The 21,027-nt window shown below is 38.1% G+C and overlaps 1 protein-coding gene across 1 annotated transcript; it reads right to left on the reverse strand.

The window, feature by feature from the left end:
• Nucleotides 1–18,255: 18,255 nt before the first annotated feature.
• Nucleotides 18,256–19,614, reverse strand: rprml (reprimo-like). Its single transcript, XM_061982225.1, has one exon. It carries the CDS (start codon nucleotides 19,287–19,289, stop codon nucleotides 18,948–18,950), a length of 342 nt encoding a protein of 113 aa, XP_061838209.1. The 5' UTR covers nucleotides 19,290–19,614; the 3' UTR covers nucleotides 18,256–18,947.
• Nucleotides 19,615–21,027: the final 1,413 nt, after the last annotated feature.

Here is a 21,027-nt window from a genome sequence, read left to right on the forward strand (position 1 = left end):
TCATATTTCAGGAAATGTAAAAAAATAACCCAATTCCTCTTATCTACTACAAACACGCTTCACCTTCTGCTTACGGCGTTCCACGCCCACCCCCACCACCTTGGTGCCCCGCGCTGCACTGATTTTCTGGTTTATTTTCAGACCCGCCACGCTAAAGCGCCGGAAAAACTATACACCAAGTTTTAGTTTGATACCGTCAGGTGTCACGGCATAATTGTGAAGACTTTAAAACCAAAATACCGCGGTATCTACAATAGCGGTAGTCCCCTAAAAATTACACCAAATCATACATTCTAAGAATCGGTGTTAATCGAGAATCGATTCTGAATAGGATTGAATCGTTACGTGCCCAAAGATTCACAACAACCGCAATAAATGTTTTTGCAAACATTAGTCATTTAAAAAAAATTTGGGCTGTCAAACGATTAAAATATTTATTCGCAATTAAACACATTTTTTTAGAGTTAACTCTTAATTATTCGTGATTACCGCAGATATGTAGAAGTTAATTATCTTTAATAAGTGTACCTTGAACAGATCATTTTCACGTTGATAGTTTTTGATAATATCAACGTGGAAGTATGGACTGAGGGTTACACAGAATGCACGCATGCTAATTTTTTATTTTATTTTATTTATTTTTTATTTTTTTGTCCTGTCCAGCTACTCAGGCAAACCATATTGTTAATGTAGATGCCCATATCGGCTGTACAAATTTACTTTACGAAAGAGAAGTGTGGCATACTTCTCTTGTTGCCCTATTTGTATATGACTTCATTAAATGGATTTATATTATTATTTGGTGTAACCGGGCCAGAGCAGGAGGGGATAGAAAGAGGAAAAAAAGGAAGATAAAGGGGGAAATTGCGGAGACAAGAGGGGGATAAGACAGAGAGACAATAACAACAGCAAACACAACAACAACAGAACAACATCAGCAAATAGGATATGTACAAATATGATGGTAAAGGTGATAGCAACGAAGCAGTTAGTGAAATAAATAATAATACAGAAATGACAATAAACATTAATTATTACACTACAAATGGAGCAATACAAATACCAATAGAAATAGCACTATTGATAATAAATAATAACAATAATTACCTCTATTATCAACAATACAATTGTTCAAATGCAACAATACATATATGTAATGATAACTTGAAACACAGAATAAAGCAGATAAATGGAGGGGAAGAAAGAGAAGTCAACTATATTAACCTTGTAGATTGTTATAGTAACAATAAGTTAAGCTTTGTCAGTGTGCCATGTGTTACCCAGTTTCCCCGAGGGCAACAATGTTAATATATGTTTGATGAAACGTGATTATATGCATGAGTGTAAGTATACTTGTATATGTACAGTATGTGTATATGTATGTGTGTACAGTGATACATATGTTAATATTGCGTCAAAAAACAAAATACTTTTGTTAAAGGACATTTTTGTTAAGCTGTTATTAATTTTGTCAGCCCTAAACAGAACACAAATAATTGTCCCTTTTTGGGTTTTTGCAGCCTTTTCAAGGCAAAATATACACGTTTTTTTGTCCTAATATGCGGCACGTTGGTGAGAGTGTTCTCACACACAATCATGTCGGATTTTGTAATGACAGTTCTTTTGTAAAATATAAATTTCCACATTTTGTTGCTCTAAATGAAAGCTATAGGTTTAAGATAGATTTGCGAAACAAAGACGTGTGTGTGCGTGTGTTTCTGGAGATTGAAGTGATCGTATGAATGAAAAGTAATTGCAATGACCAGAAAAGAGGTGAGATGTCAGATAGCGTTTAAGCTGCTCCATTCCACCGCGACCATTGTTACCGCTTCCTCCTTTCAATACCACACATCCCATTAGGAGGCGTCTGAATGGGCCTGAGAAAGGCCATTTCATCCTGGAGGGAGACACTTTTTGTGTAAGAGGCCCTCGCACCAATAACTCAGGAGGGCATTAAAAAGTAGCGTTTTTAAAATAAAGGCTTACAAAGACTGTAGGGATAGTTTTTGTCACCCCACTGCTGCTCTAAGCCTGTCATTTCCTAGCCAGTGAGATGTTCATTAGTATATCTGCCAGCTAGACGCCGCTAAAGGTCAGCGGTGAACCTTCTTGACGAGCTAACGAAGTCACTAGCGCACATCCACACACACACACACACACATTTTTTATTTTAGCGGACATGAGGGAGAGTGATTGTGTGTTTGTGCAACACCCACTTCATGCCCTTATCATAATTAACACAATGGAAACCTGTGTGTGTGTGCGAGTGTGTGAACACATTCTAGATAAGCCAGTTCTGACCGGCAGTTCATATTTAATCAGCTAAACCCTAATTATATTAAATATACTGTACTCATTTTGAAGCTGACCATGCCATCGTTTTTATGGCGGAATTGTGTGTTTTTGAAACAATAATAATAGATTTAATTTGTAAAAAGCACTTTACATTGAGTAAACGACCTCAAAGTGCTACAGTGTATTATTAACAAAATAAATAAATAAAAAGATAATAAAAAATAAATAAAAATAAAAAACTAGAACAGCCAAATAGCTAGAACTAGTATGCATATATCTAAAAAAAAGGCTTTTTTAAAAAGAAGGGTTGTTAAACCTTTTTTAAAAGCATCCACAGTCTGTGGTGCCCTCAGGTGGTCAGGGAGAGCGTTCCACAGACTGGGAGCGGCGGAGCAGAAAGCCCGGTCTCCCATTGTTCGTAGCTTTGTCCTCGGAGGTTGGAGGAGGTTAGCCTGTCCGGAGCGGAGGTGTCATGTGGAGGATTTGGGGGTGAGTAGTTCTTTGAGGTAGAGGGGGGGCATTTCCATGGTGGCACTGATGGGTTAGTAGGGAGACTTTGTATTCAATCCTGAGTGGAACAGGAAGCCAGTGAAGGGATTTGAGAGTTGGTGTGATATGGTCATATTTCCGCACTCTCATCAGGATCCTAGCAGCACTATTCTGTATGTATTGCAGCTTCTTGGACTAGGGTTGTATGGTATACCAGTATTAGTATAGTACCAAGATACTAATTAATCATATTTGGTACTATACCCCCTCTAAAAAGTACCGGTCCCCCAATCGTCACGTCGTGTCATTGCTGTTGTTTTACAAGCAGAGGAGCATGTTCGGCAGCGCACAATCACAGAGTACTTACAAGCAGACATAGTGTGTAAACAGAAAAGGGAGAACAGACGCATTTTGGCTTAAAAACTAACAATAAAAGTGAAGTTATAACACTGAAACGCCCTCAGGAAGAGGTGCTCTAAAACATGGCTAGCTAGCTAGCGGCTAAAGTCCATCCGCAGTCTGCAGTGTTTTAGCTACTTCTAAATCCCTAACACTCGCCTCCATGGTGACTAATAAAGTGAGTTTCTTACAAGTATCATCCCTGCAAGACGAGGAATAGCTAAACATGCTTCACTACACACCGTAACTCACCGGCGTCACCGCTAATGACGCCGTTCCTGAATGTAAACAAACGCCATTGGAGGATCTACACCTCACATCCACTGTAATGATACTAAGTACAGGAGCGTATCTAGTCGATACTACTATGATGAGGTGGGATCTTAGCTGAGGATGTTGTTGTGGCTTGTGCAGCCCTTTGAGACACTTGTGATTTAGGGCTATATAAATAAACTTTGATTGATTGATTGATGATTACATCGATATTTTTTTAGAATCACAAAATCTTTTTTCGTTTAAAAAAAAAATTTATATTATGTTTATAAACTCAGGAAATATGTCCCCGGACACATGAGGATTTTGAATATGACCAATGTATGATCCTGTAACGACTTGGTATCGGATTGATACCCAAATCTGTGGTATTATCCAAAACTAATGTAAAGCTTCCAAACAACAGAAGAATAAGTGATTATTAAATTTTAACAGAAGTTTAGATAGAACATGTTGGTTAAAGTGTCCGCCCTGAGATTGGTAGGTTGTGAGTTCAAACCCCGGCCGAGTCATACCAAAGACTATAAACATGGGACCCATTACTTCCCTGCTTGGCACTCAGCAACAAGGGTTGGAATTGGGGGTTAAATCACTAAAAATGATTCCCGGGCGCGGCACCGCTGCTGCTCACTGCTCCCCTCACCTCCCAGGGGGTGAACAAGGGGATGGGTCAAATGCAGAGGACAAATTTCACCACACCTAGTGTGTGTGTGTGACAATCATTGGTACTTTAACTTTAACTTTAAAAGAGAAAGTAAGCAGATATTAACAGTTAATGAACAAGTAGATTAATAATTCATTTTCTACCACTTGTCCTTAATAATTTTGACAAAATAATAGAATTGAAAATGACACAATATGTTACTGCATATGTCAGCAGCTCAATTAGGAGTCTTGGTTTGCTTACTTACTACTAAAAGACAAGTTGTCTAGTATGTTCACTATTTTATTTAAGGACAAACTTGCAATAAGAAACATATGTTTAATGTACCGTAAGATTTTTTTGTTAGAATAAAGCCAATAATGCAATTTTCGTGGTCCGCTTTATTTAGAAAAGTATCAAAGTACCAAAAATTTTTTAAATACATTTTGGTACCGGTACCAAAATATTGGTATCGGGACAAGAACATTTGTTGGTGTTTTGGCAAAATATTGCCATTTCATGGTAACATGGCATCTTGTGTCACAAACTCACAATATGACATTTTTGTAGCAAAATATCGTGCATTAATAGTAAATTACAGTATCATATAACAAAATAATACATTTACGTAAAAACAAATGTTATAAATATTATAATCTTATGCAAAATATTGTATTTTATTCACACAATGTTGTACATTCATTCTATAATATAGCATAGTGTACCAAAGTATTGCTTTTTGTGGCACAACATTGTGTTTTTGTAGCACACTCTTGGGTTTTGTGGTACAATATTGTGTTTCCATATTACAACATGGAATCTAGTGGCAATATGTTGCATTTTGGTATCAATATACTGTGTTTTAATATGGCAAGGTAAAATCCTGCATTTTTGGATCAAAATATTGTGCCCTAATGGCACAACATAGTAATCTGACTGTGGCAAAGCATTGTGTTTTCATGGCACAGTGTTGTGTTTTTGTGGGAAAAAAATGGGTTTTAGTCGGTTTTGCGGCAAAATATAATGTTTTCATGGGAAAATATAGCATCCACCCTGCAATAAAGCACTTTATGATACTCAAGTTTGTGTTATCGTGGCACAGTAAAGCGTTCTGTGGGAAAGTATTGTGGTTTCATGGCACAATATAGCATTTTGCAGCGTATAAATGTGTTTTCATGGCACAATATATCATTTAAAATACTGTTGTAATGCATTACTGTGGCGTAGCATTGCATTTTAATACAAAATATTGCAAAATCAGTAAAAATACAATCTAATAATAAAAATAAGACATTTTTGTTGAAAGAAATAGTCATGGCACAATATTGTAATCTGGATTTTTTTTTTTTTTTGCAACCTAACATTGTGTTATAGTAGCACACTTTTGAATTTTGTGACACAATATTGTGTTTTCATGGCGCAACATGGGATCCAGCGTCAAAATGTTGCATTTTTGTCTCAAAATTGTGTGCTTTTGTAGTACAATAATGCATGGCACGGCAAGATGTGTCATTTTTAATCAAAAATATTGTGCTGTATGGTACAATGTTGCACAGCAAAATGTTTCATTTTTGTATCAAACAGTTGTGCTTAGTGGTACAATATTGTATGGTACTGCAAAATGTAGTATTTTTGTATCACAATATTGTGTTTTAGCGGTACAGTATTGCATGGCATGGCATTAGCGGTACAATATTGCATGGGACTGCCAAATGTTGCATTTTTGTATTAAAATATTGTGCTTTAGTGGTACAGTAGTGCATGGCATGGCAAAATGTTGCATTTTTGTAACAAAATATTGTGCTTTATTGGTACAATATTGCATGAAATTAAAAATATTGCATTTTTGTATCAAAATATTGTGCTTTAGTGGTAAAATATTGCATGGCAAGCAATGTTGCATTTTTTAAATCAAAATATTGTGGTTCAGTGGTACAATATTGCATGGCGTGGCAAAATATTGTATTATTTTATCAAAATATTGTTCTTTCGTGGTACAATATTGCATGGCATGGCAAAATATTGCATTTTTGTATCAAAATATTGTTAATTAGTGGTACAGTAGTGCATGGCATGGCAAAATGTCGCATTTTTGTAACAAAATATTGTGCTTTAATGGTACAATAAGGCATGACTTGAAAAATATTGCATTTTTGTATCAAAATATTTTGCTTTAGTAGTAGAATATTGCATGGCAAGGCAAAATGTTCAATTTTTGTTATCAAAATATTGTGGTTCACTGGTACAATATTGCATGGCATGGCAAAATATTGCATTTTTGTATCAGAATATTGTTATATAGTGGTTGAATATTGCATGGCAAGGCAAAATGTTGCATTTTTGTTTTCAAAATATTGTGGTTCAGTTGTACAATATTGCATGGCGTGGCAAAATATTGTATTATTGTATCAAAATGTTGTTTTTTAGTGGTACAATATTGCATAGCATGGCAAAATGTTAAATGTTTGTATCAAAATATTGTTCTTTCGTGGTACAATATTGAATACCATGGCAAAATGTTGTATTTTTGTATCAAAATATTGTATTTTTGCATCAAAATATTGTATTATTGTATCAAAATATTGTTATTTAGTGGTACAATATTGCATGGCATGGCAAGATATTGCATTTTTGTATCACAATACTGTTATTTAGTGGTACAATATTGCATGGCATGGCAAAATGTTGCATTTTTGTAACAAAATATTGTGCTTTAATGGTACAATATTGCATGGCATGGCAAAATACTGCATTTTTGTATCAAAACATTGTTCTTTAATGGTACAATAATGCATTAATTGAAAAATATTGCATTTTTGTATCAAAATATTTTGCTTTAGTGGTAGAATATTGCATGGCATGGCAAAATATTGCATTTTTGTATTAAAATATTGTTCTTTAGTGGTACAATATTGCATGGCATGGCAAAATACTGCATTTTTTTGTATCAAAACATTGTTCTTTAATCGTACAATAATGCATGAATTGAAAAATATTGCATTTTTGTATCAAAATATTTTGCTTTTGTGGTAGAATATTGCATGGCATGGCAAAATATTGCATGTTTGTATCAAAATATTGTTATTTAGTGGTACGATATTGCATGGCATGGCAAAATGTTGCATTTTAGTAACAAAATATTGTGCTTTAATGGTACAATAATGCATGACGTTAAAAATATTGCATTTTTGTATAAAAATATTGTGCTTTAGTGGTACAATATTGCATGGCACGGCAAAATATTGCATTTTTGTATCAAAATATTGTTCTTTAGTGGTACAATATTGCATGACATGGCAAAATATTGCATTTTGTTATTAAAATATTGTTCTTTAGTGGTACAATATTGCATGGCATGGCAAAATACGGCATTTTTGTATCAAAACATTGTTCTTTAATGGTACAGTAATGCATGAATTGAAAAATATTGCATTTTTGTATCAAAATATTTTGCTTTAGTGGTAGAATATTGCATGGCATGGCAAAATGTTGCATGTTTGTATCAAAATATTGTTATTTAGTGGTACAATATTGCATGGCATGGCATAATATTGCCTTTTTTGTATGGAAATATTGTTCTTTAGTTTTACAATTTTGCATGGCATGGCAAAATACTGCATTTTTGTATCAAAATATTGTTCTTCAGTGGTACAATGTTGCATGGCATGGCAAAATGTTTTAATATTGTATTAAAATATTATGCTTTATTCGTCCAATATTGCATTTCGTGCCAAAACATTGTGCTCTCATGGCACAACATAGTAATTTGTGACAAATAATTGTGTTTTTGTGGCACAATATTTCCTTTTTGTTGAAGAATTTAGAGTTGCTGCTGTTTTTGTGACAAAATATGTTTTTGTTGCAAGATATAGCATCTTCCCTTCAACACAGCATTTTTATCTACTAAAGAATTTTAACCGCGAGTCAGTGTTGTTGTGGCAAAATAAAGCATTTATTTAGATGAATGTGGTGATTTTGTGAGAGAGCTGAGCCTTTTTGTGGCGAATGTAATCTTATAGAGAGCATTTGTAAGGCATTTTTGAGGCAAGTCGTATTGCTATTATATGACGAAATACAGAATTTTCAAACTAGAGGGTGAAATAGTGTGTTTCTGTGATGAAATGTGATTTCACACGTGTCATCAGATTTTGTGTCATGTTTTCGGCAACAAGTTCATACTATTAGACAGCTCCCCTGAGTTGTTCTCAGCCGCTAAAGTCTAATTATCGGCTGACCTCTTATTTATTCATGGTGTTTTTTTCAGCATCGCTGTGCTTGTGAGCATTTGCCGGTCTGATGCACGGCAGTGTGCGACGTGTGAATGCACGGGTGTGTTCGTAAGGACTCCGGCGGCCCAGCTCCTCTAGCATGTGATGAAATAATCATGAGAGCAGTGCTGGCACATGAGTGAGCGTAGTGTGGACAGAGTGTGACTCCTTACGTCGTCTTTGTGTTTGGGTACACTCTCTTATAGTAACATTAGCGATGGAGTAGAAGTTAAATATGCTAATAGTTAAAGAAAACAAGGTGGGATGAAAGGTGAAGTGGTTTGAGTGTTGGACGCTCTTCAGAAGGGATCTGGCTAAGTGCTGGAAGTGCTGAGTTCAGCCTTTTCCCCTCAGCATCAATAAGTCAGCCTCAAAAGCTGCAAAACATGTCACTCACCTTCTTGTAGAGTCAACACCTTCATCGGATTTTAAACTTTGATTTTTCCCTGAAAACAGTAAATCCTCGCTATCCGCAGATGTTTTTCCTTCCAAAATATACCTCTCTTTATTCACTTCTTTCTTCAACATATCCAAGTTGTTTCTCCTGCAGTGGGCATCATTACCCTTTTTTTTGAAGGGAGTGTGCTTGTGGGCTTCTTAGCATGCTTTGTGTTTGTGTTGAGCGCACTGTAGTGGTTGGAGTTGATGACCCTATGTTCTTATGTACTGAGTGGGTGAGTGTTTGCTGAGCTCTAATATTAGTAAAGAAAAGAGCACTTGTTTTTTTTGAGTGACAAAATGCCAAGAGAATTATCCGCCTGGTCATTAAGCCAGAAAGCTTCGAATGCGTGCCGCCCGGGAGAGTTCCCTTAGTTACCAAGGCCATACTTGCCAACCTTGAGACCTCCGATTTCGGGAGGTGGGGGGGCGTGGTTAAGAGGGGAGGAGTATATTTACAGCTAGAATTCACCAAGTCAAGTACTTATATATATATATATATATATATATATATATATATATATATATATATATATATAGAAAGAAATACTGGACTTTCAGTGAATTCTAGCTATAAATATATATTTCTTTTATTTTATATATATATATATATATATATATATATATATATTTCAGTGAATTCTAGCTATAAATATATATTTATTTTATTTTATATATATATATATATATATATATATACACATATATATATATATATATAAATAAAAGAAATATATATTTATAGCTAGAATTCACTGGAAAAAAAAAATATATATATGTATATATATATATATATATATATATATATATATATATATATATATATATATATAAAAGAAATAGTTGAATTTCAGTGTTCATTTATTTACACATATACTTGTTGAGTTAAGGTTTGAATTGTCCATCCTTGTTCTAATCTCTGTCTATATTTTTCTAACCATGCTGAACACCCTCTCTGATGATGCATTGCTGTGTGGCACGCACAAAAGTGCTTTCATCAAATGCACTAGATGGCAGTATTGTCCTGTTTAAGAGTGTCACAACATGGCTGTTTACGGCAGACAAACTGCTTTACGGTAGACGAAAACGTGACTGCTGTTGTTGTGTGTTGATACCGCGCTGGGAGGACGTTAATGAAACTGCCTAACATTAAACCCACATAAGAAACCAAGAACTCGCCCTCCATCATTCTACAGTTATAACGTCATTGGGCAGGCACGCTATTTATATTGTGGGAAAGCGGACTCAGGTCTGCATGGATCTGAGTCCGCCTGAATTTCGGGAGATTTTCGGGAGAGGCGCTGAATTTCGGGAGTCTCCCGGAAAATCCGGGAGGGTTGGCAAGTATGACCAAGGCAAAGGTCAGCAAAAAAATAAAATAAAAATAAAACTCTGTTTGATTTTTTTTCTAAATTCCGTATTTCTATTTTTATTTTTTAGAATTCCGTTGTTTTTTTTACCATTCATACTTATTTTACCAACATAAACTGTGTGTGCTTTTTGTCTCAGTGAATAACTGAAATATGATAAATTATTAATTAAATGCAAAAGTATTTCAAGTCAAGTATAATAATTTTGCAACAAGGGATGCCCCCAGGCCAATATTTGTATCCAATATCATTTCAATATCAGCAAAAAAACAACAATTAGGCCTATATTGGATATATTGGGTTGCATCTAAACCAGGGTGTGGAGGGAAAGTGTAGTCAGCACTGCTTGTAGGAGGAAAAGTCACTGCCGCTGTCCATGGTACTGAAGACGGGCACCATGCGCTGGCGGCGTGACACAGCTGGCAGGTGATTAGATTTCACAGGTGGTATGTGTTAATCTAATCATCTGTTGTCTTTAAAAGTAAGCAGCCGGGAGCAGAGGAGAAGAGAGGATTGGGAGTGACGGCAACGTCACGACATGCTGAAAGACATTTGGGAAAAACTTGTGTAAAAACATTAAAACTTTTGTTAAACCTGCACGCTTGGCTCTTGTGCCGTGTCTACAGTGGAGCTGCTAAGAAGCGACTTCCACACAGGGGTGTCAAACTAATTTTAGATCGGGGGCCACATGGAGAAAAAAGTATTCCCAAATTGGCCGTACTGGTAAAATCACGGCACGATAACTTAAAAATAACTACAACTTCATATTGTTTTCTTTGTTAAGAAATAGAACAAGCACATTCTGAAGATGTACACATCATAATATTGTTTTTTTTTTTTTTACACTTACATGTTGCGGTTAATAGTATTCTATCTTTATTTGTTGTTATTTATACTTTCTGAATAAATTATGTGATAATGTTCATCAGTCAACTCATTGGTTAATTTTCAATCTATCAAGATAAAAAAAAATAATATCAAAATCAAATTACAGGATGTTATTTATGTAGTTTGCTCATTTTCATCATGTGATTAATTTTTTTTTACATATGTAGCATCCTCTACAAAGATACAAAGAATTGCTATTGCGACATCTTGTGGACACATTTAGAACAGCAGTTTCTTTCATTCAAAAATTTCGGCTCATTTTCATATTTAGCAAACTCATCCCGCGGGCCGGATAAAACCTGTGCCGTAGTTTTTCACCCCTGATATACACGCTGTCATTTTATATGTACTGTATAGTATCAGGCACACTCATAATAACATGTAATATTTACGTATTTTGTTTGACACCCCTGATCTAAACTTTCTAATAGGGTTTGAGAGTGTGAGTTAGAAACACATTGCATTGTGGGTCTTGCTGGACTCTGAATCGCTTATTTACATGGCTGAAGGCAAGACTCTGTGCTTAAGTTTTGTTCTTTCCTTTAGCACGTTCAAAATGTGGCGTGAACTTGCGACATCATTAACTGCCACAATCGTTGTCATGATTGCTTCCAGAAAAAAAAGGAATTGCTGAGATTTTTCTAATTTCCAGCGTGAAAGCCGAAGAAAGTCGGGTTATGAAGCTGATAAAAAGACGATCGAACATGACTTTTCTTGCCATCACCTGGTACATGTTTGTGTGTTCACGGCATTTTCAGAACGGTACGTTTAATTCAAAGCGTGTTTTATTCAGTTTCACACATAGCACATACCACATCCCACCTCCCCGGGTTGTAAATAATCAAATGTAAATAATCAAATGTATATACTTCTTTTTATGCTTTCTGAGCTCACTATGTTCACTGCTCGCTGTACATATCCTACCAAGTCAGACCTACACTGTTTCAATGTCCATTTCTCTGATGATGCAATTGTTGATGACTGAAGTGCTGATATCAACCAAACTTAACCCCACCGCCCCAACCCCCTCCACATACCACCCCCCGGATTGTAAATAATGTAAATAATTCAATGTATATACTCTGATGATTAACTTGTGTGATGACTGTGTTATGCTGATATGTATATATTTGTACCATGAATTGATTAATGTGGACCCCGACTTAAACAAGTTGAAAAACGTATTCGGGTGTTACCATTTAGTGGTCAATTGTACAAAATATGTACTGTTCTGTGAAATCTACTAATAAAAGTCTCAATTAATCAATCAAAGCATTTGGTTGGATGTTAGCGTTAGCCAAGCTAGCTGCAGGCTACAAACAAGCATGTTTTCTGTTTACTTTTTGTCTTGGGTAAACACAAAAATTAATGAGTTCTTTTTGTAGCAGTAGCTCAGTTATTAAAGTATTGAAAAGTAATAATGGGCTTGTTTTTTTGGGTAAAACCTTATGAAATGAGGCTGGGGACACATTTTTGGATAAATGAGGATTCACAACCTTAACTTTTTGAAACTAAATATGCGGAGAATGAACTGCTGCTTATAGAAGAAACATGAAACGTTTGAGCAGACGGAAGCCGAGAGTGTCTGACATGGTCATGCTGCAAATCTGGAACTTTGAGCCAAGCTATGCCGAATGAGTGGATTGTTTACCCAAATCAACTGGAAACGTCCCAGGCCATCTTGACCAAAACGGACAACTGTCCATCGAGTGAGTCACTATAATATCGATCGTGATACATGCAGCACATCACCGTACACTACAGTACATACACTGTCGATCTAGCTGTCTACAAACAAAACATGGAATGTGGGCTAATGCTTTACAGATACTGTAATTAGAGATGTCCGATAATGACTTTTTTGCCAATATCCGATAATCCGATATTGTCCAACTCTTAATTCCAGATTTGGATATCAACCGATACCGATATATACAGTCGTGGAATTAACACATTATTATGCCTAATTTTGTTGTGATGCCCCGCTGGATGCATTAAACAATGTAACAAGGTTTTCCAAAATAAATCAACTCAAGTTATGGAAAAAAATGCCAACATATTTATTATTGAAGTCACAAAGTGCATAATTTTTTTTAACATTCCTCAAAACAGCATCTTGGAATTTGGGACATGCTCTCCCCGAGAGAGCATGAGGAGGTTGAGGTGGGCGGGAGTTGAGGTGGGGGGCTAGGGGGTAGCGGAGGCTGTATATTGTAGCGTCCCGGAAGAGTTAGTGCTGTAAGGGGTTCTGGGTATTTGTTCTGTTGTGTTTATGTTGTGTTACGGTGCGGATGATCTCCCGAAATGTGTTTGTCATTCTTGTTTGGTGTGGGTTCACAGTGTGGCGCATATTTGTAACAGTGTTAAAGTTGTTTATACGGCCACCCTGTTGACCAAGCTTGCATTCACTTGTGTGTGTGAAAAGCCGTAGATATTATGTGATTGGGCCGGCACGCAAAGGCAGTGCCTTCAAGGTTTATTGGCGCTCTGTACTTCTCCCTACGTCCGTGTACCACTCCGTACAGCGGCGTTTTAAAAAGTCATACATTTTTCTTTTTGAAACCGATACCGATAATTTCCGATGTTACATTTTAAAGCATTTATCGGACATCTCTAACTGTAATATGTGTATTACAAAGAGTTTTGTGCTGACGTAGAAGCTAGCTTATCCCTTTCCGTAGTTAGCTTCTACGGCTAATAGCGTAGCACGCCGGTGTGTTCGTACGCTAGAGAAAGAGTTCCTCAGTGTTCGCTCTTACAATAACAATGTTGCTACAGTTTGGTTATTATACAGGTTACGGAAAATAAATGAAGTGTTGTTGACGGTTTTTGAATGCATTAGCTCCCATTAGCTGCATTGCTAGCCACTAATAACAAGCCGATTTTTATAAACAAAACACTTTTGTCTTCTTGTCTCTCATAATGATTGTGAACGATGGGCAAAATTCCAAAAAAGTGCAGTTCCCCTTAATAGACAGCATAAGTCCATTCCAGACGGTTAATAATAAACAGGTTAGTGTTTTTCATACCTACACCATTGTTCTCTGTTTGACTAATTTCACTTGATTAAACCTTTTCTAACATTCAACGCTCCGAAATAATAAAAGTAAGTATGATCCCTGCTGATATCGTATCAGATCAATATCGGTAAGAGTAACTGGTGGCCAAACTATATTATAAGAAGTTGTCCTGTTTTCTGTCTTGCCTCTTGGTGAGGGCGGTCGCATTTTTCTCCGCTCCCTCCTTCCCTGCTTGCTTTCTTCGTGTCCTTGTCCTGTCTGAACTTTTTTGAAGCCTCTTTCTTTGCGATGTCCTCAAATCTAAACTTCAAACATGGATATGGTCAGCTGGACTCTCGACGCAATTGACAAAGTCTTTTCGACAAGGAAAAGAGGTTCTGGGTAGCCTGGCTGCCCTGATGGAACCATTGCTGCGGGGTACATGAGAGACTCCTGGGATAAATGGATAATCATGTGCCTCTCAGTCCTTTCCATCGAGGACGTGGAAGACATCTACCTATTTGGAACCGTGATCGCGGGGCACCTGCTGATTGGGCTGGGTATTGCTCTGGTGTATCGTCAAATTCGGAAGACGATGGCAGCCACTCAAGGAGCCCAACGGCTGTTCATCGCAATGGAAGGATTGGGTCGGGCTGTGGGAACACAGACTGTGGCGATTTCTGATTTGAATCGCAAAATGGATCTCATCATGGAGAAGCTTGCTGAGAAGTGGTTAGAGTGTCCGCCCTGAGATCGGTAGGTTGTGAGTTCAAACCCCGGCCGAGTCATACCAAAGACTATAAAAATGGGACCCATTACCTCCCTGCTTGGCACTCAGCATCAAGGGTTGGAATTGGGGGTTAAATCACCAAAATGATTCCCGGGCGCGGCCACCGCTGCTGCCCACTGCTCCCCTCACCTCCCAGGGGGTGATCAAGGGTGATGGGTCAAATGCAGAGAATAATCTCGCCACACCTTATGTGTGTGTGACAATCATTGGTACTTTAACTTTAACTTTAACTTTAAATTGAACTTAAGAGAGCCAGCACGGACACAGAGCAGGAATGTCATTGTTTTGACTGCTCGAAGAAAACAACATCTTAATCTGCGATTTGACTCCCTCGAATGGCCTTGATGCTATCAGGATCAGGCTGTTCTGAAAAACTCCCCCGAGGACTCCTCAACGATGGACGCTTTTCACCTTCCTTTTTTTCAATAACACCTGGTGTCGAACTTTGAGATCAGCCCCAGTCCACAAAAACATTTCAACATCTCACCCAAGTTAATTGGGCATACATGCACACACCCGCCCCTCCCCCAATCAACGCCTTCACCACTGCTTAATTCCTCTTCGGGGTTGTGGACGGCTGAGTAGCGCTTTATAGCGGCAGCCGGCCTCCAGGGCCCCAAACCCCCCCACCCCCTCTGTTGCGAGTTGTTGTGATTACATGTATCATGCTTATGTGTGCTATGCCATGTGAGGTTTTTTCCCTGGACTCAGTCTGGACCCCTCCCGAGGGTCCAGCCTTAGACTGATACTTTTTTTTAACTCTTCCCCCATTCCCAATGTCACCTTTTTCCCACCTTTTTTAAGGAGCGCCATAAGTGGCTGATCCGTTGGCGGTCCCGTCTTGTCCCCCTTGTAACTTATGTCTGCTCTTAGTGGGACTGTGCCGAAAATGTCATTTCAGTTCTTATGTGTCTTGTACATGTTAAAGAATGGACAATAATAAAGCATCTTGAATCTTGAAATCTTGAATCATTAACTCAGTGTTTTTCAACCACTGTGCCGCGGCACACTAGTGTGCCGTGAGATACAGTCTGGTGTGCCGTGGGAGATTATCTAATTTGACATATTTGGGTTGAATTTTTTTTTTTGCAAGCCAGTAATTATAGTCTGCAAATGATGTGTTGTTGTTGAGTGTCGATGCTGTCTAGAGCTCGGTAGAGTAACCGTGTAATACTCTTCCATATCAGTAGTTGGCAGCCGGTAGCTAATTGCTTTGTAAATGCAGGTAAAAAGGTGTCTAATGCTTAAACCAAAAATAAAAAAAAGATGAGTGCCCCTAAGAAAAAGCATTGAAGCTTAGGGAAGGCTATGCAGAACAAAAGTAAACAAACTGGCTACAAAGTAAACAAAAACAGAATGCTGGATGACAGCAAAGACTTACTGTGGAGCAAAGACGGCGTCCACAATGTACATTCGAACATGACATGACAATCAACAATGTCCCCACAAAGAAGGATAAAAACATCTGAATTATTCTTGATTGCTAAAACAAAGTAGATGCGGGGAAATATAAGATATGAAACTGCTACAAGAAAATACCAACAAAAGAGAAAAAGCCACCAAAATAGGAGCGCAAGACAAGAACTAAAACACTACACACAGGAAAACAGCAAAAAACTCTAAATAAGTCAGGGTGTGATGTGACAGGCGGTGACAGTACACCTACTTTGAGACAAGAGCTATAGTGATGCATGCTTGGTTATGCTTTAAAGTCATATTCAACAATTGCGACAATGACTTTTAACCGTCAACTGAGTTTATGATTTCTGCTGGTGGTGGGCCTCTGGATTTTTTCAATGCAAAAAATGTGCCTTGGCTCAAAAAAGGTTGAAAAACACTGCATTAACTTACCAATAAATATGTTGAAGACTATACCAACCCGGTTATTGGGGGTCGCGTCCACAATGACAACAGCCAACTGGCTCGCATGAGCAGCAACATGCTCTTTTACACGCGCTTTTTGGACCGCAAAAAGCATTTCAGTCACATAACGCCAAATTCCGTGACTTTAATATTAGAGTCTGTTTTATTATCCAATTTCAGTATAGCAGAAAAGTGCCTTTCTTTTTGGCCAAATCTGTCAATTTCATTCTAAGAATTAGCACCTGCACTTCCCTTGCAGAATATAGTTTTTCGGTTTTGTGACAGAAAAAGTATTTTTGTGGCAAAATACTGTATTTTGGCGACACCACGTTGCCTTTTTAGAAGACAATATTGTGTTCCCCTGCCTCACTCTTGTAATTAGTGTCATGTAAATGCATCATTGTGGCACATCATTACTTTTTGTGACAAAATATTGTGAAATCATGGTTTATTGTAGCATTTTATGCTTGGGGAAAACAATTGTTTTTGTGTTATCATCCATCCATCCATTTTCTACCGCTTGTCCCTTTTGGGGTAGCGGGGGGGTGCTGTAGCCTATCTCAGCTGCATTCGGGCGGAAGGCGCGGTACACCCTGGACAAGACGCCACCTCATCACAGTTTTTGTGTTATCATGGCAAAGCAAAACGTTGTCAGTATGCGATATATAATGTTATTGCATTTAGTGTACAGTTGTGCATTTTTATGGGAAAAAAAGTGTAGTTTTCTTTCAGAAAATAGTGTTTTGTGACATGATATGGTCTTTTGCAGCTAAATATTTCATTTTCTTTGCACATTAGTTTTTTTTAATATTTGAGGAACAATTTTAAATATTTTTTCAATGTTCATCTTATTTAATTTGCTTTATTTACCTAACAACTCAATTGAACTCCTCTCCGGTTTCTTTAGTTTTTAGTACAGATGGTTTAAACCGGCAGGCTAAAACAGTATAGAAATTTTGAAATTAATAGAGATCGAATGACATGAAAATAGAATATAGAATAGAATAGAATATATCTTTATTGTCATTGTAAATTGTACAACAAAATTGTAAGCAAAACTAATTTAGTGCAAATTCATAACACATAAAACCATAATAACATAGATAAATAGATAAAAATACATAAAATACATAAAAATAGCAAGCACACAGCTCACATGCACAGTCATGATTGTCGTCTTGTGTTCAGCGATACTATTGCTCCCGGGTAAAAAGTGTTCTTAAGTCTGTTTGTCCGGCATTTTATTGTCCTGTATCTCCTGCAGTTCAAAAAGTTTATGTCCAAAAATGTATTATCAAGCTTTTTTTTGTGTGCCCTGCAGCCCAACCATTAGTGTTACAATGTGCAATTAAAATTTGGACGCCCCAGTGAGTGTGTGGCACACTTGCTAGCTGTATTGACACTGCACCGATACCGTATAGGTCTTCTGCTGGACTTAAATGTATTATATCACCTGCAAATAAAATTAATAGTTAGCAAGTTTTTTTTATTTCAAATGTACAGCACAAAGGAAGATGACAATATTATTAATGATGCCACTAATGAAGGCCATTAGACTTAGACTTACTTTATTGTCATTCAAATTTGAACTTTGCAGTACAGATAAGAACTAAGTTGTTGAATGTTGCATTTACCAAATAAGGTGCAGAATATTGCCTGTACAAAATAAATAAACATTTTTAGTTCAGTATTTATAATGAATCCATAAGACAGAGTTTAGTGTGCTCTTTGTTTGTTTCTTTAATCGTTGCTCTTTTGGTACAAAAAAGACTTCATGCAGCATTTATGAACTGTTTTTTTTTTTTCTTCCTCAAAGTGCAAAACAGATTCCAGGAATGACTTGTTAACACACCAAAGCAGCCGGCATGCCAAACAGGAGCCGCGCGTCACTCCATAAAGAACGTTCATTAAAATACATTCTACATAAAGTACAAACGTGAGGTAACATCTTGTAAACATTTTTGTTCAAGTTGGCTTTTTTTTTTTTATTTTTTTTTTTAAATTCACCCCCCAAACACTTGGAGTCACGCGTAAACGTATTGGCTCCTTTTACGCACAAGTTTTACGCACAAACTTTAGAGTCTTGGAAGGAAGGAAGGAAGGAAGCGTGATCTTGTTGCATATCTAAATCCTCATTAGGGGGGCTAACTTGGAGAAATCTCTCATAAATTCATGCAAATGCAAACCCCCCCACGCCACCAACCTCTCCCCCAGCCCAAACTCGGATCCACTCTAGCTGAGTCCGATCATGCCGGTCTCCACGTCCTTGGAGGACCGGCGCTCCTTCACCAGGAAGTTGATCATGCTCTCGGATTTGATCATGAGGTTGCAGCCCAGGAAGAAGACCCCGAAGACCACCGTGAGCGACAGCACGCACAGCACGGCGATCTGCACCACTCGCATCACCAGCAGCTTGCGCTCCTCCTGCAGCAGCACCAGCGAGCCGCCGCTGCCGTCCGCCGTCACCGCCAGCTCGCTGCCGTTGCCGGAGAAGGTGGCCAGAGTGCCCGCCAGGCTCCGGCTCCCGTTGAGAAGCGCGCCCTGCGTCGCGTCCAGGATGGATGAGGCGTTCATGGCGAATCCACACGGAAGATGAGAAGAAAAGCCGTCGAACTTGGCGTCATGTGCGACCGCTGCCTCGGACAGAGTTTGGGGAGAATGAGACGTGAAGCTCCTGGGGGTGGTGGGGGGGTCCTGCAACTCTTTAGAGGCTGTGCGCTCCGGTGCGTAAAAACCACATGGGTGCGCAGGGAACACCAAACAAGCAAGTGGCACAAAAAAAAAAAAAAAGTGGGGCTTGTTTCTGTGAGTCTTCTTAAAGAGCGTGCAAGGTGTAATAAGAGACTGTGCGTGTGCGTGTACATGCCACCCACCCCACGCACCAGCAGCCTCCTTTTGTGCCAAGTCTCTGGTGCGTTTTAAAGTCATGCATGAGCTCCCCTGGCGGACTTCAGCAGCAGTCAGCAATCAGGGACCCCCCCTCCCCCCTCTCTCATTAATAGAATATCAACATGCTCACAATTAGAGATGTCCGATAATGGCTTTTTTGCAGGTATCCGATATTGTCCAACTCTTAGTTACCGATTCCGATATCAACCGATACCGATATATACAGTCGTGGAATTAACATATTATTATGCCTAGTTTTGTTGTGATGCATTAAACAATGTAACTTTACCATGAATTGATCAACGTGGACCCCGACTTAAAACAAGTTGAAAAACTTGTTCGTGTGTTACCATTTAGTGGTCAATTGGTCAATAAAAAGGCTAACAAACAAGCCTACTTTTGGGATACTTTGCATCAGGGTGTCAAAAGTGCGGCACAGGGGCCAATTGTGGACCACCACTCTTTTGGTCGATTCCGAAAAACTAAACTCAAGGAAGAAGATTTGACGGTTTAAAAAGGGAACTACACTTTTTTTTTCTTAATTTTGACCATCATTCGCAATCCCTATGTAAGACAAGAACTCATGTTTTTCAGTATTTTATGCATTCTAATTCATAGTATAAGGCCGGGGTCCCCAACCTTTCTTGCACCAGGGACCGGTTTAATGTGGGCATTATTTTCACGGACCGGCCTTCCATGTGTGGCAGATAAATATAGCAAATAAGTGCATGAAAAATGAATACATGAAAAAAGTCAGTGGAATTAGTGGGAGCCCCTGGCCTTTTCCCTTTGCAAAAAAGCTCTGCATAGACTTTCTGTGTTTTTGCTCGTAGTAGGCTTTTTTTTGGCTTTAGTATCTGATGGGTTATAGGTAGAGATGTCCGAAAATGGCTTTTTTTTGCCAATATTCCGATATTGTCCAACTCTTAATTACCGATTCCGATATCCACCGATACCGATATATACAGTCGTGGAATTAACACATTATTATGCCTAATTTTGTTGTGATGCCCCGCTGGATGCATTAAACAATGTAACTTTACCATGAATTGATTAACGTGGACCCCGACTTAAACAAGTTGAAAAACTTATTCGGGTTTTACCATTTAATGGTCAATTGGTCAATAAAAAGGCTAACAAACAAGCCTACTTTTGGGATACTTTGCATCAGGTAGTCAAAAGTGCGGCACAGGGGCCATTTGTGGACCACCACTCTTTTGGTCGATTCCGAAAAACTAAACTCAAGGAAAAAGATTTGACGGTTTAAAAAGGGAACGACACCTTTTTTTTCTTAATTTTGACCATCATTCACAATCCCTATGTAAGATAAGAACTCATGTTTTTCAGTTTTTTATGCATTCTAATTCATAGTGTAAGGCCGGGGTCCCCAACCTTTCTTGCACCAGGGACCGGTTTAATGTGG

This window comes from Nerophis lumbriciformis, linkage group LG24 (genome assembly GCF_033978685.3).
Source record: "Nerophis lumbriciformis linkage group LG24, RoL_Nlum_v2.1, whole genome shotgun sequence".
In the NCBI taxonomy this organism is placed as follows: domain Eukaryota; kingdom Metazoa; phylum Chordata; class Actinopteri; order Syngnathiformes; family Syngnathidae; genus Nerophis; species Nerophis lumbriciformis.